The following is a 26,523-nucleotide window of genomic DNA, read 5'->3' as shown; positions in this document are numbered from 1 at the left end:
TGCTTCCCTGAAGAAGGGGTTCTAAACCAAGAGACTCAAAACTTAGTGGAATCTGAATGGTACAGACAATTAGAAAGATTTAGATTTGGCCATCTGAGACTGCTCTAGTACCAGAAGTGGGAAGCATCTTGTCTGGAAAGACTTAATCCTCTGACCCCATGGTTGGTCCTGTGACTGAACTAGAGCTATTTTTCCAAATGTCTGACCATTGTTGTCTTGTTCCATCTCAGGACGAGTATCTCCTCTCTGAGAAGCAGGTTTTTTTTTCCCTTGGCTTTTTTTTCCCTCCACTGCTGATTGTAAGCAGGTAAACCAGTCAGTTAATTTGCTTCATCTGTCATTCTAATGTTTGAAACTTTTTTTTTTTCTCATGCAAACAGTTGAGATTAATTTAGGAGTCCTGTTCCCAAGGTGGTTCTAACAAAGTGTCTCTTCCAGAGAGGTAAATGTGCTGGGGCCAGAAGCATTACGAAAATTTTAGTGAGTACGCCACAACTTCACAATACAACCAGAATGTCAGGGTCTGAACAAGAATCATGGTGTCTGTAAAGTGCTGAATAATCATGATCCCTTCTGAAAATGATACTGCTTCTGGGAGGGACTGTTTGTTTAATTCCATACCTGAACAACTAGTTCACATGAGCAAGTCTCAGGGATATCTTCAAGTACTGACTGTATTTAGTTCATGTCTTTGGCCTGGGGCTGAGCTCCAGTTACAGCTTCATTTGGTTTAATATCACTTGGAAAGATTGGATTATTAGCTTTCTCATTCCTCAGACAGGTAACAAAGTTGAATCAAAAACCAAAATTTGAAGCTAAAAGAGTTGAAATAAAACTAAATTATACAAAAAAACCCAACTGTAGCAGTGCTACATATCAAGGTGCCGCGATTAGATCACTGGTTGGCCCGGACCAGGGAAGAGACAGATAACACACATGGTGTGAGTGCCAACTCCGTCCTTTATTGCGCAGTTAATTCCTTTTATACTAACAACAGTAGGTGGGATTACTGATATGTCATAGGGAGGCGACGACTAGCCTTCTACCTTTCCGTGACATCGCGAGATCTTCCGAACGCTGTACCCTACACCCAACAAACAAAAAAAAACCACTTTCATAACTGTCATGTGAATCCCAATTACCAATGGCATTTGAACTTTCCTGAATTCTTCATTGTGTGGTTGCTTTTTAGGAAAGCTTTACAAGCAGTAAGTGTGCGGTTTCTTCATTCACTGCTAAAGTAGGGTTTCCTATTCCTCAACTTTCTTAGCATCATCACTTTTTGGTTTGCCTTTTTCTGGAGATGTGCTTCAAGAAATTACTCAAGAAAATGTCCAGGAGGCACTTTTTCTTGGTTTGTCTGATAAGGGCAGAAGTGGAAAGCAAGTTCTACATTCACGGTCCTTGACAGATAGGGAGCTTTTAAAATACTTCATTTCCAGTGGCTTGTCCTGGTTAACCTTTCTTCCTTTTGTTCAAATGGGTTTGTTCAAAGATCTGCTCATCCTTCAAAGAGAATCTTTGTTGGAAAAAGTGTCCATGTGCATATAAAGCTCTTGCTCCTTTAGTTCATCAAGTACTTTAATTTTAAGTAGTGTGCCATGAAGAAGTAGAATTCAGTTACATTAACATACTACGCTAATGCATTAATACGTGCATTAATTAGAAAAAGTAATATGAACAGACTAGTGAGAGAGGCTGCACAGACATGGTGGTTTTAAGGACTGTTTCAGGAAGCATGCAAGGCAGTTACTGAAGTGCCACTGGTAGTTAATGGAGGCAATCTGAAAGTGAGCTCTGTACTTTTGAGATGTTGTATACTTGAGACAGCATTAGAATGCAGTTTATGTGAAAACGCTATTTCTTGAAGAAGAGTAGCTTCCCTCGTTTTTCTAGCTAAATCTTGCATTAGACATCTCCAGAGTTCACAGTTGTGTCAAATACCTGTGCATATAAATACTTGACTCAGCTGTTCAAAGCCCATACCTGCTCCAATTAGGAAAAAAAGGCCTTACTTTTTGCATGCTTCCCATCTTCTTGTTCTTTAGCACCTGCATAGAGACCACAGTTGACAGTATTGTCCTGTATAAAGATGGAGGAGCAGAAAAATGAAAAAGCAAAGGAAGTTGGCATTGCTCTGACTCCTTGCTGCAGGTCTGTCACTTTAAAGGTAGCCAGCCTTCAAAGCAAAATTTCCCTCTTAAAGTAGACTCCACTAAATGAAGAGGGATTCAGACAGGTTACTTGGTTTATTTGGTAGGAGTAAGTTTAAACTTACTCCTATCTTAATTGTTGGGTGATTCGATGGATACTTCTCATCAACTGTCCAATAAATCGGTGGGGGGGTTGGCTTAGCTGTTACTCAGTTATCATAGTCTCTTCATTTCTGTTGTGCCCCTTTGAGTATATCCATTTTACAGCCCTGAGATTGGGTGATCTGTGGAGTACAGACAAATATTGTTGTTGGACATAACCCTATCCTATTCTAGAAATGCTGGCCATGCTGTGATACAGCTGTAGCTTTAGAACGCTAAGTTGTAGATGAGGAAACATGTAAACCTAACTGTCTCCTTATTTGAATGAAGCTGTCTCCTCATTTGAATGACTGAGATCATGTGATCTAACAATCCTTTTTCCTCCTTTCCAGTTAATACAATTGTTTTCTGATAGCTGTAGAACTGAAGGGTATCATTGAAATGACTGGTTAGTGCAGACTGCTGAAAATTATTCTTAAGGTGCTACGTTGAGCTCTGTCTTGACTGTACAAATGGTTTTGTAATTACATATTCTTCAAAGTTCTTCCAGTAACTTCTTTTTTTCGGGGGTGGGAGGGCATGGCAATATGTGAAATGCAAGGCACAGACTTTATAAAGAGATACTGCATGCACTAAGTCCAGTATCTGTTTTAGAATTGCTAGAGACGTGCTTTTTTTTTTTTTTTTTTTTTCAGGCAGAAAAGGAAATCTGCCAGAAGTTTGAGCTTCCATCTCAGTTTGCATCTCTTTCAGCAGTTGAACTTTTTACTTTAATGTCTTACTTGAAGCTTAATGGCTTCTGTTGTTTCAAACACGGTCAGGTAACTGAAAGATAGGGTGCTTTATGGCTTAAATCTCCTCTTTTATACTTTGTCATCTTCCTCCTCTGCCCCCACTCATTTGTCATAAGTGAGTCAAAAGGAAATCATGTTGGCACTGGATGGACCTGAATACAGTGTTAGTTCCAGAGTCAAGTGTTTTGTCAATCTGAAAAGTGAAGTAAGAGCGTGATCGAGTTTAGGATGCAAGCAGTCTGTACAACATGCAATATGGAAAAATAGGTTTGAGCTAGAGCAAAGTCAGGTCAGGCTAGTTGGGAATCACTGGAAAGTCAAGTTCAGAGCCCTAACTGAGTCTGGGGCACACCTGCAGCCAGCAGGCATACTGGTCAGTGGAAAAGTGTGTGCTAGACTTTTATTACGCCAAATAATGTGGCAGAGCTCATTATGCAATAATGTGGCAGTGTCCTAAAGCAGCTCCTAGCTTCGTGGGCTGGTGGCTTCTTAGCTGAGAAAGAGGCAAAGACCTGTAACCAGGAAAGTTTTCTTAGGAAAGTTCTCTTAGCTAGGAATTGAGTTTTTCTTTTCTGTTAGAAAACAGTAAGAGGAAAGTGAAGTGACATCAGGACTGCCGCACAAAGGCAGCGGGCTGGTAGATGTAAGTGGGAGCAGAGGATACATGGTGCTTTTGCTGCATGCTCTGTTAGATATGTCCAAGTTAGCTTTCTTAAAGCATTCTGGAGAACACATTGGTTTGCATTTCATTCCAAAATGTCATGGCCAGGCTACCTGATGATAGATCAGCGCAGAGATGCCAAGCTACCTCTATGCTACATAGGTGTGTGTATATATAAAGCATTACTGCGTGCTCTCGGTGAGTTAAGGAGTAACTGTACAAATGACAAAAGTTGTCATGGAGAAAGAGGAAGTTAGTACTCACCCTGCTCATTGCCTGAGTTTTGAGGGAAGGTCAGAGAAATGTTTGAGTGTACTGCAGTCTGGCTTTGTCATCTCTTCAAAGATGTTAAAAAAGCTTTTTGTTTGGATGCTTCAGAGGTTAAGAAGTTTGGCTAACCAAGCTGTAATAGTGTGTGTATATATGCTTTAATTATGTACCACCACTTAAAGTAGTGAAATTGGCTCCAGAGTGTTGTACAGCAATTAGATATTTAGGGCTGAACTTCCAAACCTGGATGCTGAAAGAAGCTTTGGTTTGCATTAAATTCCTGAATCCCTGTTTGAGAGCCAAAATGGAATTGCCAGTCTCTCACTAAAACCAAGTTGTTAGCTTCTTATTTCAGGATTTGGAATTTTTCTTTAAGGAATTGTAGATAATACAGTAAGAAAAAGTCAGAAATTACTCAAAACACTAGGTAAAACAGATGTTTGGTACCTGCTGCTTAAGTTCTGTTAGTTCTAAATTACTGTCAGCCTTTGTTATTGACATCTCCATATTTAGTTGCTAACTTCAGACTGAAAACTGAAAAATTCAGCTTGGACTGTTCTTTTAAAGACAGTGAAATTGCTGCAGTTTACCTAGATTACTGTGCTGGGATTTCCCCTACACCCACTATGTTTATGTCATTCTAGTGACACCTTGCCAAAAATACAGGCATAACTGAATGTTTGTTTTAAAGAAATGACAGGTAATGTAGTTATAGGCTTAACTTTTCATGAGTTTGAAAGGTGCATTTCAGTACCATTAGAGACAGTCCTTCATTGTTTGTGGAAGGGCTGGACAACGTACAGGCTTGTGGATCTAACTGAACATTTACAGTGGTGCCAAAAAGATTAAGCTTGTGGTGTGAACGGTTCTGGTGGTCCATGTTTGCAAAAACTTTATCTAGTGAAAGAACTGTAGTTTTTAAAGTCAGGAGTGAGTAGATGTTCTATTAAGTGTGAAAATCACTGAAGAGTCTCAAAAGTTACTGGTAACAGAAGCCTGTGGAGAGACCTGCTTTGCTGGACATCAGGTCAATTATTTCCTTACGGTTTTCTCCTTGTGTTCCTTTTGCTTTCTTAAGGTGCAAGAAACAGTTTCACTAAGTTGAAAGATTGCTCATTATGTTTGCAAGAATAAAATTAAATAGGACCTGGCCTCTTGATTTCTCAGTTTTCTGACAATGTGGAGTTAATCAGCTATGGCAAAGATGGGCGCTAACATGGAGGTGCTCTAATTTCTATGTAAATCATCTTAGCCTTTTGTGCTAAATGCCTAACAGATGGTGTGACTCCGGAGATGCTGTGAGATTACTGCTGATGAGAAGGGTCTTTCTTACCTTACTTCTGCTGCTTACCTTGTACAAGCACCTGTGTTGGATTCCCTGCACTTGCCCTTGCTCCCAACCCCCAAATTATTCATCAGGTGGGGTGGGTTTCATCTTTCTGCGGGGGCAGAGAGGGGAGAAAACAGGTAACTCAATCTGGTAAGTGCTGGAGCCCCTGCAGGAAAGGAATTGAAACCTTCTTCCCAGGTCAGCAGTAACAGTCCTATTAGCTCAGTTGCTAGCAGGACTGTAAGAGGTGTGTTTTCTTAAGCAGTATGACCCAAAGACATGTCCCAAAATCCGTGGCCTTGTTTTGGTTTTGCTGGGTCAGTTTTCAACACAGATGAGCAAGCAGATCTGGCAGACTGCTGCAGGCAGCCACACTAGCTAGTTTGGAACAGGGGAACAGATCCAGCTTGTAGGAGAGGAATGGTCTCAAAAGAATATTTTAGTTGCCTCCAGTTATTCATGAAACTACAGTCATTATAACTGTGGTTAGATATCTAGCAAAACATTAATCAACTTTCAGACTTAAGAAGGGATTTTTTTGAAAACAGACTTCTGGGATCCTGCTGTTCTTTTTGAGGAATGTTTGTTTGCTGGGAAGAGGTTGTTTTAATTTTCTTATACAAGCCTCTGTGATTCGTTGTTTAGCATTTAAGTGTTTCAGAATGAGAAAATGCATGCTATCTCCTCTTGGATAATTGTTTCTTATCAGTAGTAACTGTTAGCTTTACTATATCAGGGTTTACTGTTCTCCCATACAGAAATACTGAATAATGAGGTAGTGGAAGTACTATATCTGATGGTTTGCAGCATTTTATTGTAGCTGCATTAAGAGTTGATAGTTTGAAAATGGCCACTGTATTAAAAAAAGTTAACCAAGCCCTTCTGTCAAACCCTGCTTAGTGAACTGGATTGTGGTGTCATGGTTGTACTTTCTGCATCTAGATCAAACTTTGGGTCAGTAGATAAAAACTTTGGATGTTATTTCAAGGAAATGACAACAGAAATAAAGAGGTGCTGTTGCCTAAAGAAGTTTCCCATTCTGGTTTTGGTTGTTGTTGGTGGGTTGGGTTTTTTTGTTGGTTTTTTTGTTTTGTCAGCATGATGATGCTTTCAGTTCTTCAGAGGAGACTGGAGACATTTCATGCATGTCAGTTCATATGAAGAAAATAATTTACATGTGTATATGTGTGTGTATATATATATGAAATTACAAAAACTTGTGTGATAGGAAATAAGTTGGCGGGATGGATGAGGAAAGGATGTAGCAGCTGTGACATTTAAGAAACATGTTTTTAGAATTACTGTATCAGTACCATAGCCAACAAACATTACAGCTGTTTACCTGATAAACCTATTCAATACAGTGAATGTTGTGGTTGTAAAACTGCAAGCTCTTTAGGCACCTGTGTGGCTCTTGGGAATGTTGGTTTTGGTCTGTTGTTGCAAAATACATAGTGGAAGCAACTTCTTGTGAGTGAATGGAAGATCTTGAGAAACCTGTGAAATACCTTAATGCTTGCTGTGACTATAGCTATAACTAGAAGGGATTTTTGTCAGTTTCTGGAAAATGTTATGAGATGAACACACCTCACTGGTTGGTATGCTGTAGTCCAAGTAATTGGCCTATCAATTGGAGTAAATTAATTTCTATGCCTGATTCTTCCTTGCTGTAAATAAAGGAGATTAATCCATTCAGAGGCCTCTGTGGAAGTGATAAGTGCACATGGGTGTGAGCAGTTCTTCCAGATACTTGTGTGCTTTCTTTGAAACACCTGTGATATTTTGGCAGGATCATGATACTGAGGTCTTTATTACAGAGTCTTAATCTGTTCTTGCCTTTTCTCTAAATTACTGTTTCATGGGATATAAAAATCTCCATTTTAAAAACTTTCCAAGTCTGTACTATCTTGATTATGAAATTAGGCTAGATAACACATGAGCAATCGTTCTTCTTTAAGTGTTAAAATCCTGGTAATGAGAAAACATTGGAGGCGCTTCATTTGTGCAAGATGAAAAAGTAGCATTGTTTAGCAGTTACTGTGTCTTGAATAACCGTCTATAGTTTCCATATTGTGTAATAATCAAAGTGACATCCTGCTTAGGTTATGCCTAGTTATAATAGTGTATCTCCTGTATTTATCAGTTGATACCAATATTTAACTGTTCATGTCTTGTTATGTATGCAATCTTACAGTGGATGTAGTAATGCTAAAATAGTTGACCTGTTGATCAAAATGGTGAATAACTTATTGTGTGTTTTTAGGTATTGAGGGTGATTTATCTCTTGCATCATGCGTGAATACAAGCTAGTGGTTCTTGGTTCTGGAGGTGTTGGAAAGTCTGCTCTGGTAAGTACTTTGTGAGGCAGTTCAAGTAGGTTTTCTTAGGCTTCTCATGTCTCTTTTTTTTTTTTTTTTTTTTTTTTCCCTCTAATATACTCTCTACTAACCCATATTTCTTTTATGTAGGTGTGCACAAATAAACATAAATTTAAGTAATGACTGCTGAGGGTTCCTGGCTAGAATAGGTACATCCTTTACTGGGTATATCCGCATCCATTGGCGCATTCTCGCATGCTACTATTTTTGTACGGGGTTGGTTGATGGTGCTTAGTCAGATCTGTGCCTGTCTTACGCAGTGAAGTGCATAGCCACAGCATCATCAAGGTCTCTGGCTTCGCTGGGTAACCCAGCCACAGGTTTGCCTGTGCCTGGCCTTGGTAACTCCTGCCTCTAGAAGGGTCTTCAGGGTGCTGTTTGCTTAATGTTTGATAGCAGTCTCTAAAGCACTAATATTCTTTTTATGCAGGTACAAATATATTTTTGCATGTTTGTAGGAACTTTAACATGTTTTCTACATCTTTCCCTGCAAGTAGGTGTATAGCTGCAGCAGGTAGATGATTGTAAATCAAAGAGCTTGTGCATTTTAGTTAAACAATTGCAGAAAAGTTTAGTCTGACCTAGACTAGCACTGAAAAAGTTCACAGAATATGATGTTCTCAGCCCACCTAAGAACTTTACATCTTTCAGTTTAATTGTGCACTTTATCATAAACTAAGGTCTAGAGGTCCATTCTATCAGGTAAGTAAGAACTATTGTCTTACAAAGCAGTTCCTAAAGGAAAACTTAAATGTCAAATCATGTTAGATTATGAAAGAACGTTTTCCTTCACCTCTGAATTCTTTATCTTACTGCAGCATTTCTGGATTTGATCCTGTCTTCTCAGACTTGGCCATTGAGTCTTAAAGTTCCATTTGACTTGTGCTAAAAACATCCTACATGCTAGGTACACAGGAATATCCTACTGAGTCTAGTTAAGACTAGTAAATGCTGGCAGTCGTTTTTTGACTAATTCCTGTGCTGGCAGATTAAGTAGCAGAAGTTGCAGTAGTTCTAAATGCAGATGTAAAAGCCATGCAGCTGTCTAGTATCCTATTCAACTAAAAACTAATAATGATTCTAAGAGTTAGACAAACCTTAAATCAATGCATGCTTTAATTCTTACGCTCCAAGTAAGAGTGGATAAAGGAAGGTGTGCCATTGCTTCATCTAACAGTACTTAGTTAAATAGGCATATACATCTAACTTCCTGTTGTTTCTTATAGTTCTGTCAAGCACTTAATTTGCCTTCAAAAATGTAATGGATAACTGACTATACACCTAGAACAGTAATTTGTGTACAATGTTTACAAAATGTCACTATACAAGAAGAATCTTACAAGAACTTCTCTGTTGCAGACTGTACAGTTTGTTCAAGGAATATTTGTTGAAAAATACGATCCTACGATAGAAGACTCCTACAGAAAGGTATATGCAAAAGACCTCTCTAGTGTTACAGAAACTTAAAACTGCAGTACATATTGTCAAATATTTGAGTCGTTGCTTAAAAAAGGGTATGCCTGTTAATGCCGCATAATACCAGGTAGCTTAAGTTTGAAAGGTAGAGGTGCTCTTAAAGTCTGTCTGAAAGGAATAATTCAAGACTAGCTTTTTAATGTTTAAGCATAATACCTTACTAGCTAGTCAGTTAAAAAAATGGTAATTTCATTGTCAGAATTGGGAACATTGATTAAAAAAAAAAAGTAAAATACACTACCACGTTTTTATAATATTTATTATCAGTTTGTGTGTGTGTGTTAGTATATGCAGGTAGATTTGGATTTGTATGTTTGAGGTTCTAAGCTTCTTTGCTACTAGGAAAATCTGCTAAAAACAACTTGGCTCACCTTTAGAACACTGGAGGCATCATACTGTATTCCTAACAATTTAACTGATAGCTTGATGTGCTTCCATTAGGTGGGTGGTTGTTTTATTAATAAGTTAACACAAACCTATCATAAATGAACAAACACTTACAGTGGCCTGTTAGTTTCTCTTTTCCCATCTTCAGCATGACAGGCTGAAAGGTCTGACTCTGCTTGCATCATCTTGAATCTCCATATTGCTCACTCTTCAGTTTCAGCTGAGACCATGATTAATATTCCAGGCTAAGATAGTTTACATCTGGACTGCTACCAAAACAGTTAACCATTTGGTGAAGCAGATTCATTTTCAGCTGTGTCAGTTTCTTAATCTTTCTTTTTTTAGCTGAATTACTTTTCAGATACATTGATACTCTGATGTAGCTCACCATGTGGCCACAAAAATGCCAGTGTCTATACAAAGAAGGCAAGATGCACAAACCCTAGCTGGGAATGGGCAAAAACTGCAGGGCCTCCTCTTTCAGCACTGGACTACATTTATATGGAATAAAGAGGCTGCATTAACAGGCATTGCAGCTTATAGTGATCAGAATCTCTTCTGAACAGAAGAGGAATTAGTGAGAGCAAAATGATAATTTCACACTTGTTTTCTTTGACCTCATAGAAATCTGTATGCTGGCAAAATCCTAGTCTGTTTAAGCATGTGGGCTTCAAGCCAAAGCTAGAACTCTTATTAAAGAGACAACAGCAACAACAAATTCTACATAGCCACTTACTTTTTCTGTATTAGACGAACAGGAATTTTGGACCCTATCCCAATGTTTGGTGCAGGCATTTGCTGGGTCAGGCCCAATAAATGACTCCAAAAATATTCACAAGCTGTGCTAAAGTGAAATGTTTCCTTTGTTACATATTTACATTCTTCAGGTCATACTAGATTCATGATGTTTGCTGGGTGAATTTTTCAAAAGAGTGTTTCCATGGAGCATGAAAAAGTAAAGCCATCTTAAGAAAATTTGTCTTTTGCTAATTAATTTTTTTTATTTTTTTTTTTTTTAGCAAAGATCTTACAATGTTGCTTTGAGATTTGGTCCTGAAATGACTAGGAATATCTCTGTATTCTTCTTTTCAAATCACCCAGATTGTTGAAGTCTTGCTTAAGTCTGGACAACACTTTATGCAGTCATTTTCTTCCCCTCACTGTTAGAATTCTAACTTGCTTTTTGACTTGTGTGACTTCAAAATATATTGGTTTGGCAGTTGCAATTCTATACCATTAATGTTAAATCTAATTATATAATATTTGAAGTTGAGAGGATGTGGCTTGAAATATTTTAAGTTTGTCTGGAACTAAATAATTGAGCATGAAGTCTTGAAACTTGATGCCTTGGTTTACTCCCCAGATATTTCTTCATAAAGAGAATAGATGCTGCTTAATTAGCTGAATAACTTTGTCAGCAATACAAGCTAAAATAGTGGTTATTGAAGGAATCTCCACCCTTAGGGGACATGAGGGAGGTGTGAGAAGGGTGGAAATGCTCCTCTTCCCCTCCCCTCAAGCTCAAATCTAGTTACAAAAGAAAAGCTCAGTTAAACTAGTGATAATGCATGTATTGGGAGTAGGGGGCACAAAGTTCTCTGAGTCCTGAACTGCCAACTAGGAATTTTACATGCAAATGGGAACAAGGGAAGTGTACCAATAGTTTGAAGGGGGGGGGGGGGGGGGGGGGAAGTGGGTAGCCTGCTTGAAGGCATGTCCATATCCTTTGCCCTTACAGCTACTTTCTTTTTTTTTGAGGTAGAAACTAGACAGAGGAACTCTGAAATAGATACAGAAATTGATCTGCCTTCTTAAACCTTCTATTTTTTGGAAATTTCTCTAAGCTGGATCAGTTTCCTGATTAGTGTCACTAAAGGCTTGTTTAGGGGACACCACTCTTAATGGTTTGCTTGGTTTACTGTTTGCTGTTTACTACTTATTCTGTTGTTGATCTAAATTACTATCAAATGAGCATTAATATGCCAATCCAACTTTCTAGCTTTCACCTGTACTTTTCTTTCAGTCTGTGAATGATCCCTGAAACAAGTAGAAATTAGTTGTGGTAGTTGCTGATAACCATCATTACAAATTTAGCAGCCTACTTTTTAATAATCAAAAATCCCTAATCACTTTGCAAAGTGGTACTTGGCTGCTGATGCTGCTTTTGAAAATGTCACTAGGGCTCTTTGAAAGGCTTCTTCCTGCTGTTTTCAAAGTGTATATCCATATAAACTTCCTAAGCCATTATGTTGCTTTATGCATTATGAATTTGCTTATAAAAATCACACAATTCCTGGTGTCTTTGGAGGGGAGAGTTGCAAGAGGAAAAATTCTAACCACATTGTTCTCTCTTGACAGCAAGTTGAAGTAGATGCACAACAGTGTATGCTTGAAATCTTAGATACTGCAGGAACGGTATGTAAAACCCAACTTTCCTAAGTACTGATGTACATATTAAAACCATCAAAAGATGTAGGGATGTAAATGGTGACATGTTTCCTTCCTCATTCGTTAAAGAGTAGCTGTGGTCAGTGCATTGGATTAAAGGATGTTCTTTAACATACTAGTATTTAAACAAAACTTGAGTATAGCAGCAGAAAATTACTTACAAGTTTCCTGTGAGTTCATGTTCTGTAATAGGGGAAACATGAGATTGAGCATTTTAAAAAAGATTGCACTGCTGTTTTAAGTTCATATTGCCTAGAGGAGAATTTAGGCCCGATGGTTACTCAGGTTTGATTTCTGTTGCTGTAGAGAATACGTGCTTTCTTCTTCTTCCCTTTTTCTTTTGTGTGTGAGATGTACTCTGACATTGGGATAAAAATAGTATCACTTTAGTCAGCTTAGGGGAACTCAAAGCACAGGGTTTATGCTGACCCTTTGCATACTGGTCAGGTTTTTCTCTGACTAGTTCCAAAATTACTGAAACCAGTCATTTCCTTCATTGATTCCAGTGAGCATATGCTCAAGACCCTTGGAGTGTAACATGTGTTCTCTGAACTGTAATACTAATCTGGTCAGATAATAACTTATTTAAACTCCGTATTAGAGTAAGGCCATGTAAATCTACAGAAAGATGGAGTGGTTGTTCTCTCGAAATAAATTGTGCTTTTCACTGACATATAGCAAGGGACTTGGTGAGTGATTGATCAGGCACAAGATAGCCGGAGTCACCAATGTGAGAAAGGCAAATGCTATTCCACAGTCATACTGGTTAGAGTTTTCAAAGAGGGAGAAGTCCTAATGCTGCTGTGCAGTGCACCAGCAAGTCTTCATATGCAATATCGTAGTTGTCACCGAAGCTTAGGAAATGTGACAAGTCTACTGAGTGTCTCCATCTTCTAGCCAATCTCCTTGAAAATTAAAGTAGAATTTAACATAGACGACAAAATGGAGGCTGAAAAGGGATGCATTTACTTTACAATGCATTTTAAAGAACAATCAGGAGGTGGGAAAAAGTTGGTACATAAGGAGTGACTGGGGAGGAATGTAATTTCTGTAATCTACAGATTACACTTTACCTTCTGCTGTACCTCTTCTCTCTTAAGAAATTACTCTAGTTTGTCACTTTTTCCCAGGGTGTAGCCCTTGGCAATATCTAGATGTTGCTCAGCCACCGCAGATAATGTTCCAAACTTCAGATTTCTTTAAAAGCAGTTCAGTTTACTATAGTGCTTATAGTCAAACAGTAAAATATTGTTCAGTTTAAAGGGGGGGAGGGGGCGCAAATGCATCATACTTGCGATCCATTTGTGACCTGAACTGTATAGCAGTTTGTGCAAGGAAAGCGCAAATTGAATCCAACATCTGTATCTACTTTTTAATTACAGGAACAGTTTACAGCAATGAGAGACCTATACATGAAAAATGGACAAGGTTTTGCATTAGTATATTCCATCACAGCACAGTCCACATTTAATGATTTACAGGATCTAAGAGAACAGATTCTTCGAGTCAAAGACACTGATGATGTAAGCATCTCTAAATAAATGCTTAATACTTATATTTAGAGTTTTCATACAGATGTTGTAGTGTATACACTGTGATCAGATAGCTTCCAAGCTTTAAATTGAGACCTATCAACCAGTAGATGCACAGTACAAAAATGCAACTTTTAAGGCAAACTGGAGAAATTGTAACTTGTCATGTGGCATGTAGCAAATTGTCTTTTTAATCTCTTCCTTTAAAATACTCTATTTGAAACTGTATATAACCTTATTCACTAGTACTGCAGAAAACATTTCTAAGGCAACTCTATTCTTACCTCAGTTGCTACCAATGAAGGGTTAAAAAAAACTACAGTTTAAGTTTTCTATTCAATATGGTATTTTAAAAGGACAAAATTCTAAGTTCTTGCAAAAGACAGTACTGTAAGCTTTAAACTTGCATGTTATGTAGCTTTTATATTTTGTGTGTTTGTGCTTGCAAGTAAGTTTGGTCATGCTATTTCCACACAATTTCAATACACACCTCTCAGCATTATTAAAGTGATAAAGGAGGCTAAAACATTCCAGTTTATAATTGATTTTAAAAAACTTACTACGGTTGTAGGAAGTGAATATTCAGTCCCTTAATAAAAGTAAGAAAGGTCATTTCAAATGTGAAACAGCAGTAACAGCCTGTTTTTAACAGAAACACCTTGTAAGTTGTAGCCATCAGGCAGGAAAAACTTCCTTAAAAAAAAAAAAAAAGCAAGCAATGAACAGTTTTTAAGTGTGCTCTTCTCATTTAAACTTGTGCTCATGGAAACTTTGATGCCTTCCTTGCTGTATGTATCCACAGACACTTCTGCTGTCAGCAGACACAGAATGTATTAAATGCTTCAATTTCAGGAAAGCTCACTGTGACTTTTGTAATACAAACCACCTTGTACTTTCTTAACCGTAAGCATTTGCGGGTCTTGTCTACGTTCAGCAGATTTCTTCTAGAAGTGATTTATTGCCCATTATCACAAATGTATCTCAAAATGGTAGTATTTAAATTGCATGTACCTTTCCCATTCAGAACCTACCAAGTTATAGCCTTGTTTAGCATCAATTTAATTTTGTACACTAAAATCAAGATAAGTATGATGATATTTGAAACCTTAGTTTACATGGTATATTTATGCTGACTAGCATAAGCTTTCTTTGGTAGTATTTTGGTAGTATTTCCTTAGAATTGTATTTCTTTTTGAACACTCCCCTCAGTCTTGAAAGCCATTCCATAGTATCAGGAGAAAGATAATGAGCTTTAAGTTGCAACTTTAGTTCTCGCCAAAATTTACATAAAGTTTTTCCTATGCCAAAGCTTGAGTGTGACTTGCTTTCTCGGTGGGGGGGGGGGGGGAATTAAATGGTCAAAATATTGTAACCCTTTCTTTCAATATTTGAATTTGGGAGAAACTTAGCTATGTCCTTAAATTAGTAAAAGGAAGGGGAAAAACAAACAAACAAAACCAACGTTGTATGATTGCCTTTTCTTGCCACAAAGGTCAATTCAGCATTTTTTGTAGTTCGTAATTTTGATAAGGTAGCATGTTTCTTTCCTCTCTGTGTATCAGCTTACTAATAAGAACTATGTGAGCAAACTGCTCTTGAAAGGAGTGCAGATATGCTGGAAGTAGAGGAATGGTGAAAGGAGCTTTAGTGTCCTTCATCACGCTACCGAGTACAGCCCACTTTTTCCAGGATTTCTGAACATTAAAAATCTTGTAGCAGATTCTTCAGGAGACTTCTCAATGCCTTAAACATCTAAAAATGAAATCTCATTAGGTCGTCTAGAAGATGCAAAATTTGCTCCATTGGCAGTGTACTGAATCCTCAAACCATTCCTCCTACTTCCCTGCCAAACAGCAGGCAAAAAATACAGTCACTTTGATTTGAAGATCAAGGTATCGCACAGCTGTAAACTTAAGTTTCAGTTATACCAGAGCTTGATTATTCTAAGTCAGGATGCTCTAGGGATTCAGATAGGGTTTTAGGTGTGCATTTACCTTGTGCCTTCCCAAAATTTTAATGATTTCTTTGCTGGTATTAAATTGTTTTTTAGGTGCCTATGATTCTGGTTGGCAATAAGTGTGACTTGGAAGATGAAAGAGTTGTGGGAAAGGAACAAGGTCAGAACCTAGCAAGGCAATGGAATAACTGTGCATTCTTAGAGTCTTCTGCAAAATCAAAGATAAATGTTAATGAGGTAAGGCCTGTTACCTATGGGGGGAGGAGTGGCAGGGAGAGAAGGATGGGACACTGTTCTGGTAACCAAATATTTACTGTATGACAAGGAAAAACTAAGAAAATTATGAGTAACGTTACTACAGTGGACAAAACTGTACCCTACTATTGTGAGAATTTGTGAGATGTTTATATTAAGGGATGTATTTAGCTTTGACTTGGGACTTTTTCAAATTATATAAATTTTAGTATAATTAGTTTTCAAATATATTAATATGAATTTGGGATAAATAAAGACCTTTTGAGTTAAGTCCTTAAAACTATTTGATTTAAGTTATTTGGTATTAAATTATTTGAGATAAGAACAAAAACTCCTAAGGGTTTTGTCAAAATTAGCAGTTCTGTAAAGAAAAAGGGGGGCAAAAGCCTCTTTACTATCTAGCCACTTACTTGTTTAGCAGGAGCTAGGTGACTGATCAAACACATGCATTTTTGGGACTTGCCATAGCGCATGCCTTCTTATCCAGTGGGGGCAGCAGCATAAAGGGATGCAGAAATTTTTAGAGGAAAAAATGTGTTAATATTTACATTTCTGGAACAGCTTGAATTTTATGATAAACCCTCCAGTTCATTGTGTCTTCTGGAAAACATTGCTGGCAGCATCAGTCAAGTTGAAAGGGCCTCTGTGCAAGACTTGCATGTAATCAAAAGAGTATGGTGGTTTTAAGCACAGCTGATTTTAAAAATAAGTAATGTGCGTTTAATTAGCTGAGAATTTCTGGAAACTATTCAGTTTTTCTTAAATACAAATTAATTGGCTTAACTATATAAAAGTCATATGTTTAATAAACTAGAACTAACTTCCATCAAATACTAAAAGCCCTTGTTGGAATGTTTGCTGCTTTGCAGCCAGTGCTTAGGAAACTTCTAGGATGGCTTTAGTACGAGGACTTCCTTGATTTAGGAGATGCAGAAATAATTACAACTGTATCGATTATGAACGAAACAGATGCTGTTTAATTGTAGTATGTAGACTCGTCTTAAATTAGCCTTTCAACAAAATCATGTTCTAATTAGAATTCTAGGAGACTCAAAGTGTGAGAGTGTCTCATACATGAGTTACTTTTCTAGGAAATGTTACGCTTATGTCATGCTGTAGTCCTAGAGAGGCTGCTGAATTAATTGTCTAGACTTCAGTATTTTTAAAGTATCTGGAAAAGCATGATCTCATTCAGATACAAGAGGCTATTACTGAATATGCAGTGTACTCAAGTTACCATGAAAATGTTTAGTTAAAACTTACTAGAACTTTCTTTAAAAGAATATCCTTAGAGTGATTTGAGTTAGAAGAAAGCTGTGGCCTGTTTCTTGACCTCAGTGCTAAATTGCAAAGTAATAGCATATAGTAGTTGATCACTGTGGCATATATCATGCCATATATCAGATAAATTTGACCCAGAGGTTAAATAGCTGCAGATTACAGATGCCTTTCCAGTTTGCTTCATTGAAAGTGAAAAACCCTTAGCAGACAATTATCTTAAACAGTAAAAAACCCCAGGTATTAATTAAGTATACAATTTCACTTTCTGGCTTTCTGATAACTAAATATTTACAGGGGTTCTTGAGTATGCGAGTACATTATGTGTGAAGATTCGAGGCTTAAGGTTATGAGAGAAGCCTCTTAATTCCAATAACCAACTGATTTTTATATTCTTAGATCTTTTACGACCTTGTGCGACAAATTAACAGAAAAACTCCAGTGCCTGGAAAAGCACGCAAAAAGTCGTCATGTCAGCTACTTTAATACATAGCTGTACTGTAGCTCTGAGCCAGGTAAACCTTTTAAAATTTTCTGTGTATTATGGCTATTAAAAACAAACAAAACAACAATGACAAAAAACCCTAAACTGTGGTAGCTGTTGATGCAGAACAGCATTGAAAACTCTTGATTTACATTATCATAGAGATTTTTATGGTCTTTATTTTGCCATTCCAAAGTCAGAACTGCAAATATATGCAAGATACACTGTTCATGCTAGTATCAAATTTTTTTCAAGCTTTAAGGTGTTGGTAGAGCTCAAATTAACAATGTTCATTCTGATACTTCAAAAACTTAGCTTTTGGAAACAGGGTTTTCTTTTTTAAAGGCTGATTAGAATATCCTGCAAGAGCTCAATTATCAGGAATGCACACTGTAAAATATTGCAGTTTGCATGTTAAAATGTCACTTCCTGCTTTGAACTCCTGGATATATTTGCATGATGCCATAGGAATTTAGCTTGCTTTCTTTGGACTATATGGATATTTTATAGGCTGCATTGTAATGAGTACCTTTGGAAGAGAATGGTGAAGTGATCATTGTAACACTCCAAATATTTGACCTTGAGCTATTGGTGACTAGATCAATTTCTTGCTCGTTGGCAGTTGGCTAATGTTCTACATGACTAAATCCATGCTTTAAGAATGCTGCTGAAGGCTCAAGCAAGCTCCAGCCTGCTCTTTAAGCAAGCCTTTTCAGAAGTTAGTCAGCAGGCATGAATTTTCTTCTGCAACTTGTTCTTGGGCAGGTTGTTTCCTTCTTTCCACCTCCAGGCCTTAGTATGGGCAGAGGTCTCTCTTGATTGACCTGACATCATGCAAGTTGCCTGTTCATCTCGATTCCCTTCAATTTTACTGGACATATGGTGGTTCGTTTGCTTCAGTGCTATGATCCATTATTTTGTCATCCGATAGACCTATTTGATATACTGGAGGATCCCGGTAGGACATTTCACTGTCATAAATTGCAGGCTTTTATTAATATTCAGATAGTGGCATGTTTAACTCTTTTTGGTATCAATATTAAAACTTACTTAACTTGAACAACTTGAACCAGTTCAAAGTAAACCTGAGAGGGTTCCAAAAGCATTAACTGAGGATGGCAGAAATGGCTGCCCCATTTCCTTAACAGGGCTTTTGGTTCAGGAGCTTTGATCCTCCAAATGTGTGTTTGTTTTTAAAGCCACTGGAACTGTCATACTGTAAGCAAAACTAGTCCCACCCATCAAATACTACTACCACAGTTCAGCTTGGATTGCCATATGTATCCCAAATCAGTTTTACTAATTGAGACAGTCTGTTATTTGTATGTGTATAGTAGAAATTATACTAGTAGAGGAGAAGTGATAAGGTTGTTTTCTAAGTCTGTTTGCTAAGAACTTTCCTAGTTCCTGCTTTAGTTGTTTTAACTTAAAGAGCAATGACAAATAATTGTTACTAATGCGAACCTCTTGTTTTGTTGTTACAGGTCTGAAGAACTGTTGCCCAATTCAACAGTGCCAGCATTCCAACTTTATTAAACCTACCAACATCTTAAATGGACTTTCCTGTGGTGGTACCCTTTAAGAAATGGATGAAAGCTACTACATCAGTTTGCACATTCTAATCACTTTCCAGTGTCATGAGAGATTTTTACTTATAAATATTCTAAGTGTATGCAACTGGTAAAACCAGAGCCTACATCCAGTATTACTGATAAGAGACATTGTTCATCCACCAATGTTGTACATGTATGAAAACTGTGTACTGTATACTTCAACAATCCCCACTTTCTATTGGAGAGTACAATAATGTAAATCCTAAAAGCACCACTATTTTAGCATAATAAAAGAAAGTCCAAAGAGCTCCTATATAGACTACTCCAGATAACTTTGCTTCATCGGTATTTGTAGCTTATTGTAACTTTTTTAAAGAAATACAGGATCATCATCATCGTATTGTACAAAAGCGCTTTGATTAACACAACAGCTATATAGTTTTTTAATTTTAGGAAAAACCTGTGGAGACAGTGATCTAGTCTTTAAGAGTCCTTTCAGTATAACGTCTGACTAAAGACATGGCCTTTAATATCTGTTGGGAAGGAAATGTCCAGACTTTTCAACCTTTTATTGTATGTTTCCTTTTCCTTGTTTACATAGGGAACAATGTTTATAGTTGTGTGTACAGTGGGGGTCTACAACAAGAAGTGTATATTTTAAAACGATTTTTTAATGATTTAACAATTTTTTGTAAATCATTTTCGGGCTTCTGCAGCTGTAGATTCTCACTGTGAATTCCCTTGCTTGCTCATGCATTAAGTGTATTTGCAATACCAAATATACAGGTTTAGTACTTTTGCCTGTTAGTGATTGTTTTACATGTGTAACGTTTTGGTTGAGATGTTAAATGGTGGAAGAGTACTGTGGATGTGAATGTGGGAAGTAATTTTAATCATGTGTAATTGGTCACAGGGCCTAAGTTGCAGTAATTAACTTTTGCTGATTTATTTAACAATGCCTTGTTGCTTTGTATGCATTAACGTTTGGGTGTAAAGATTGTGTGTATATCCAACAGGGAGCCACAGTATTTAAATTGACCAACCTAATGTTACAACTGCTTTGAGGTGGCCAAATGTAAACTAAAAGCCTTAATTAAAGTGGTGCAATTTTGTATGACTTAGCATCAGTAGTTCAATAAATTTGGATTGCCATGCAAGGGCTTGCATTACAGTTATATACTACTTGAATGTTTTGTGTTTTAGTAGTGCTAGTAAATAATTGATTTTAAATCTCTTGCACAGTGCAGATTCATACATCTTAGGACGAAAAGGAACCATTATGACTTTGTCTTCTGACAAATACGTGCCGTAGATACTTCTTCTAATAGCATCCCATGTGCTAGGGTGGATGAATTTCTGACTGAATGAAATTCCACTTACAGTTTTGGACTTACAATATTCCAAGTTCTAATGTAAGAGAGAGCATAACAGAAAAATATCTGTCTTCAAAGGTTAGGCTATCAGTGGCTGTTTTGGGAACTTGAAAATATGTTGCCTGCTATTTTCCTTCTTTCCAGGAAGAATTCATTGTTAAAATTGACTTAGTGTAGCTTAAAAAAAAAAAAAAAATCCTCTTGGGAGAAAATAAGATTTTTCTGCATGATTAAACCATATTTGTTTGGTTTCAAGGAAATCTGCAGAAAAGCATTCTTTCTTGCAGTACTGAGTGTAGAGTTTTGCAGACTTTTAAATATCTGTTAACACTGTTGGACTGTGAAGTGGAATGTGTGGACTGTGGATGATTTCCTGATCTTGGCTGTGCTGCTGAAAATTAATGTCACACCCAAATACTTGGTACCTCTTGTTTCTCTGGCACAGAATTATCAGAGCTTGTTCTAATCAATTGCTGCAAATTCAATCAGATTAAGTTAGCTAATACCGGTAAGCTTTGAGATAGTTTACGTTGCCCAAAGTAAATTAAGGAGCCCAGCTGATCCTTCCTGCTGGTAATTTCATCAGTCATCACCATTGTTTAATGGAGGTAATATACTCTTTCACTGTGCAGAGTCAGAGTTAAGACTGAAATTTCTTTTCATTTATCGTTAGAAACCAGAACATGTGGTTGATGATCCCCATAAATATCTCTTTTGGTACTCCCTGCATCCTGATTGGTCCCCAGAGTAGATGAGACTGGAGCACTGGATGCTCTAGTTCTTTTTTTCCACTAGGTACCTTCCTCCTTGATGAGCTAATCAGTATTTTTCCTCCCTTCATTTTCAACCTCTGCTTATTCAGGTCTTATAACATTTTTATGTCCCAGTTGTCCTTTTATCAGTCTTCTTTGTAATGTGTTTCTTTTTCAGGCAGCTGTAGAGATGGCATTGGGTGGGAGGGAGAGAAAATTCTTTGATAACATCAGAGAGGGGGGACCTGGTCTAGTCTCAGTGTCCAGCCAAAGAGTACCGATTACAGGGAACATCAGGCTTTGTCCTGAAAGCTCTCTACTGAAGCATTCTTGGCTGCTTTGTAGAATAGTAAATGTACAGTTCCTCAGCATTAGAGGTAGACAGCTTGATCAAACCCCAGGGAAGTAAAATTTTCAGAAACTCTAACTTTACCATCTAAAGACTGTGCTAAAAAAATGAAATACACTGCCCCCCACCCCCCTATATTTAGAACTTAGGCCAGATTTGTAAAGCCAACACATTATAACCCAGGTAATACCTAAGCCCCAGGTTTTTTCTCCTTGAAAACTTAGGCAACCTTCAAGGGAGCAGTGCCCTGGTTGTTAAAGGGAAGATGCATGACAAAATGATGCTGAGGAAGTGATGGAGATGAAGCATAAGGAAAAACACATGAAAGAATTTTCTTCATATCTAAGTAACTGCGGCATAAGAAGCTGTTCCCGCTGAGGAAGTGAACATCCAGTTCCCCACAGGAATTGGAACTATGTAAGCAGTTACCAATTCTAGAAAAGAATCCTCTGCTGAAATTTTTGAACAAACTTTTACATATCTCCAGGATAACTGCTTTGTGTACCAACGCTTAAGAAGTTCACGCTTGAACTACTTGTACAGAAACAGAGCGCTTCTCAAGCTTTGGATGAAAACATGCATAATTCATATTTTGAGAACTAACGCAGTAATTTTCCAAATTCAGTGTTAATACACGTGTATTACTGCTTGTAAAGTTAGCTTATGCTTACCGTGCACACAAAGGTTGTGACTGCTTTATTTCCACCCTGATCTGAAATTGGTATATGTTGGTATTTAAATGTCTGAGCTTTCTATGGAAAAAGTAATGTTTATGTCCCGAAGTACAGAAGTATTATTTAATGGAATTGCACTCTTCCTGTTAGGACTCTTTCCTTGCAGTATAAATTTTTCTTATACCTTACCTTGTTCCTAATACCCTTTTTCATTCTCAAATTATTCTGTGAAATGAATGTCTACTTGCCTAACTTACAAGAATATTTTGAGATATTGCAAGATGTTTTCAGATGTCCAAATGAATGAACTGTAAGCTCAGACTACTGCTCTTCTACATAAGAGAACGTAACTTCTGGAAAAGTATTGTAGAATTAGATATTAAGTTTGTTTCATAATATGTACTGATATTGCAATGCTAGAAATGGGAGGTGGGAGGAGTTTGGAATTTGGATTAAACTGTGCATTTTCTCCTTTTCTGGTGTAAATAGAGTTGCTGTTTCCTCATGGGTGAACACTAAAGATGAGGATTTTCTTCTTTTAAAATGCTCTAAAGAAACTATGGATGAATGAAACTTGATGGGTTTTTTTCCAACGCTTTCTAATCTTTGCCAGTTTGGGGAATAACTTAGAGGGGGAGAAATTTTGCCACAATACTGTACTTGTTCTAGATAGACTTCAGTTTAGACATATCAACAATGGAAAGTTATTTCTAGGTGTGAACGGTCAAAAATAGTAGTCTATATACAGCTGTCTATAGCACTTTTTGAATTGCAGTATGAAGATGCAGCCAAGCATCAGTGTAGACAGAAAGCTTTTTGTCCAATTTTAAACTGCTCTCCCAACAGCATTAGGCTATACTTCAATTTACAGCTTTTATTTTTGCCTGTGTATGGGAAGGAGAATAAAAGCAAAGAAAAAGTTGCTCAAATATGTAACAAAATGCAGTTGTGTGTAGCAGAGCTCTTAATCAAATTAGGTTCTTATTTCTGAGTCTTGAGCACCTTATGCTTTTCTTTGAAAGGTTTAGGAACAACTTGAAGATTCTTAAAACCTAATTTAACTTCTCTGTTCTGTAAAGTAAACTCTCAAATGATACTGACATTTGTTGCAAACTTTACATTCTTAGTCTGGCACTAAAAGTAAAGTTGTTTTTGTAGTCTTGATTTTGTTCTCAATGTTGCAATATCTGGGCTTCAAACAACAGATAAATGCGGATTTTGCTTCTTTTTTCTTTTTTCTGTGTTTGGGGTTTTGGGTTATTTGGGGGTTTTTGGTTTTGTTTTTTTTTAAATAACCTCCAAACCCATTTATTTTCAGAATTTTGAATTGTTAAGGAGAGCGTGGCTTCCTGGTTTTGGTGAGATGTTCTTTAGAGAGAGATTTATGAATGGAGGAAGAAATGTCTTCATAATTCCACTGTACTCATTTCAGCCTCAAAAAAATATTAGTTCTGCCAAACAACAAGCTCTACAGCTTCGTTTTAAGAAAGTTCACTGCCAGCAGGATTTTTTTTTTTCTTTGAGGTTGTGGCTGGGGTGAACTACTTCATTTGAAAGACATTGTAATTTCTAATTAATTCATGTAATGTCTTTTGGCTGCCATAAACTTGGAGGGAGGGGGTGTTTCTGCAATCTGGGATACTGAGTGAAATTATTATAGAAGTTATAGTTCCTCTTTCGTCATTATGCTTTCCTTTTTCATACTATGTGGCATTTTTACCTTATACTACTCAATCTAGCAGGGAGGAGTCAGTAACTTCACTCCTGTATGAAGTACAAAAATCTACATGTGAAATCCCTGCTCTCATAAGCAGGGTTTACTGCTTGTAACGTGCCCAATACAACAAAGACCTTTGGCACCACTGTCATGATTTTCAGACACAAATAAAATGACAGTTACAAATTTGTCTCTTTTCTTTTTCCTTTTTAATAAAAAAGGGGGTTTAGCTGAGCTTCCTCAATAGGAGTAGGCATCGGAGTCAATCTGTTTAGGGTAAGACCCCTAGTAAACATTAATTTGAGAGTCAACACGGGTATTTTAATACTAAGCAAGCACATAAACACTTTTAATTAAATTCTCGAGATTGGTTTAAAAAAAAAGTTTCCTTACATTTAAATTTTTTTTAAAAGTGAAAAAATTATACACTTCCAGGAATGTGTTTCAACTAAGAAAAGATGGGCTAAAACATGAGCTTTCTTCTTCTCTTACAAAAACACAAGGTATAGCGTAGGTTCCAGTTTTCTTTGTACTGAATGCAGTTGTGCTGCTGTCAGACATTGCACAAGAACTTTGTCGTGTTCCTGCTTTTGATAGTTCTGAATTAAGACTACGATTTTATATAAGCAGATGTGTCATGTATGCAGCTTAGCAATGCATTAGGGCAATTTATTTGATTTGTGAGCTGTCTAAATGTATTTTCTAAAGGGTAGTTGGAGTTTTGAGTTAGTTTACTTATTTAATTTTAATTTGAATTTAATCTGAATTTATCCTGAACTTTAACCTAGAACATCTTGTAAACCTCACTAACTTCACAGAACGCTAGTAGGGAGCAGAGGAACCTCAGGTGTTGGCGATAGGCATGCCATGTTTCTGTGTTACTTGTGCTAGCTGCCGAGTTGTCTTTGCTTGTCCTGCCTCTTAAGTATGGAGCATTACTATCCCTCGTGATATTCTGACAGCGTGGCTGCTGTTAGGATCAGTGTTGACACAAATATGTGAAACTTAAGATGGATTTATAGTTTTTAATTAAAAATTTAAATTCAGAGTCCTTTATATCACTGACTGAAAAATTTGTGTTCCCTTCTGCTTCTTGGAAGTGTAAGACGCTTGCATGAGACTTTCAGTTCTTTTTTTCTCCCTTTTTTTTCCCCCTCTTTCCCCCTCAGTGGATAAATATGAAGTGGGATGATAGTCAAAAAATACTGCCTGAAACCACACCTCCAGGTTTTTGCCCTGTTGCCCTGCCCCTTGTCCCCTTACTGGAGCCAACTTGAAGCCTCTAAGGTGCTTCCCCAGCCTGCACTTGGAGGCTGTATATACGAAGACAAGTTCTCTCAAGGGCCCCGATCTTTTATATTCTTTTACAGGTTGGTTTGGGTTTTTTTTAAAGCATGCATGCTTCCCTCTTAATTTCTCTTCAGCCTTATTTCTTTTGCTTTGTTCTCATCTGTCATTGCTTTGAATAAACTTGAGGCAGCACACAAAGGAAGCATTTTCTCTGTCCTCATTACATCTCTCATTTGTTTGCACCTTTGTGCCCTGAGGAAGGGCTAGCCCGAGCGAGCTGTTGGCAAAGAATTGAACCAGATACTGATTTGTGCATTACTCTGAACTTCCTGCTGCACTACAGGGACAATAATGCCACACTGCTCTCTCAGGATGTGTTGAGAGGTAAGTTCTGTTATATATGTAGCACTGAATTAGGATATAATGGTTCTTTTACCATTCTTTTCGTTTTCTGCCGTAATGAAGGTTGTTGCCTTCACTTGTGCTTTCATGATAGTCTACGTGATAGAAGGACAACTTTTTTTTTTTTTTTTAAATCCAAAACTACATCTCCCAAATGACTAATCCACTCTCCTAGGGTCTTCTGCTTGCTTGTGTTTGTGCATACCCAATTTTCATCGGGCTTCTTGGCTTTCTGTTTCTTGTGAAGCCGCCTGAGGTTAGGCTCTCCAGCAGCTTCAATGAGACACCGAGCTTGGGTGCTGTGACATTTTATCAGCATCTTAAGCAAGCTGTGGGACTTCAGGCTGTCGTCTTGCAGTTCTGCTGCCTTTTGCAGCTGTTTCCAGATGTATCCCTCTGTATGAGGAATTTAAATGCTGAATTTGCTCAGAGTACCCCCTTGTAGCTGTAGCCCCAAATACACCTGAGTACTTGGCAAGTGCTTTTCAGCACTTGCCCATCTCTGCTAAAAAATGCAGTTTGGACAGTTTTCCTTGTGCTAGAGCACAAGTCCATGAACTATTGTCAGCAGCACAGTCATTTGTGCTGAGAGAGCAGCAACGGTATTTTTCTACAGTTAAAAAGCATGCAAAATCCAGGGGGGGGGGGGGGGGGAGGCAGTTTTGTAACGTTGCGTGATCCTGCGCGCTGGTTACTACTTTACCTCTTAAAAGTTGGTGCCAGTAGTCCGAGTTGCACTGGGAGAAACGGGAGAGGAAAAGAAACAAACACCACGTCGTGCCCTTCTCCGTGCAACGAGATAACCTCAAGAGCACCTGAAACTTTTAAATTAGGGCGTTTTGGCGGCTGGTTTTTTGGGGGTTTTTTTGGGTTTTTTTTTTTTAAGCTTTGTCGCTTAATGCGGGATC

At 37.6% G+C, this 26,523-nt stretch overlaps 1 protein-coding gene across 4 annotated transcripts in view; it reads left to right on the top strand.

Moving 5' to 3' along the window:
• Positions 1 to 20,215, top strand: part of RAP1B (RAP1B, member of RAS oncogene family) — a 32,112-nt gene extending 11,897 nt beyond the window's left edge. For 2 of the 4 annotated variants that reach the window (XM_041120509.1, XM_041120510.1), the window contains exons 2-7: positions 7,574 to 7,658; positions 9,048 to 9,116; positions 11,910 to 11,966; positions 13,382 to 13,522; positions 15,582 to 15,786; positions 16,039 to 17,414. In XM_041120509.1, the coding sequence (XP_040976443.1) occupies positions 7,602 to 7,658; positions 9,048 to 9,116; positions 11,910 to 11,966; positions 13,382 to 13,522; positions 15,582 to 15,786; positions 16,039 to 16,145 (636 nt within the window). In that variant the 5' untranslated portion in view covers positions 7,574 to 7,601 and the 3' untranslated portion in view covers positions 16,146 to 17,414. The other 2 variants (XM_030002628.2, XM_041120511.1) reach the window with 2 other exon arrangements.
• Positions 20,216 to 26,523: the final 6,308 nt, after the last annotated feature.

This window comes from Aquila chrysaetos, chromosome 26 (assembly GCF_900496995.4).
Source record: "Aquila chrysaetos chrysaetos chromosome 26, bAquChr1.4, whole genome shotgun sequence".
Classification (NCBI taxonomy): Eukaryota; Metazoa; Chordata; class Aves; order Accipitriformes; family Accipitridae; genus Aquila; species Aquila chrysaetos.
The sequence above is the reverse complement of the archived record's forward strand: the minus strand, read 5'-3'. Positions and strand labels throughout refer to the sequence as shown.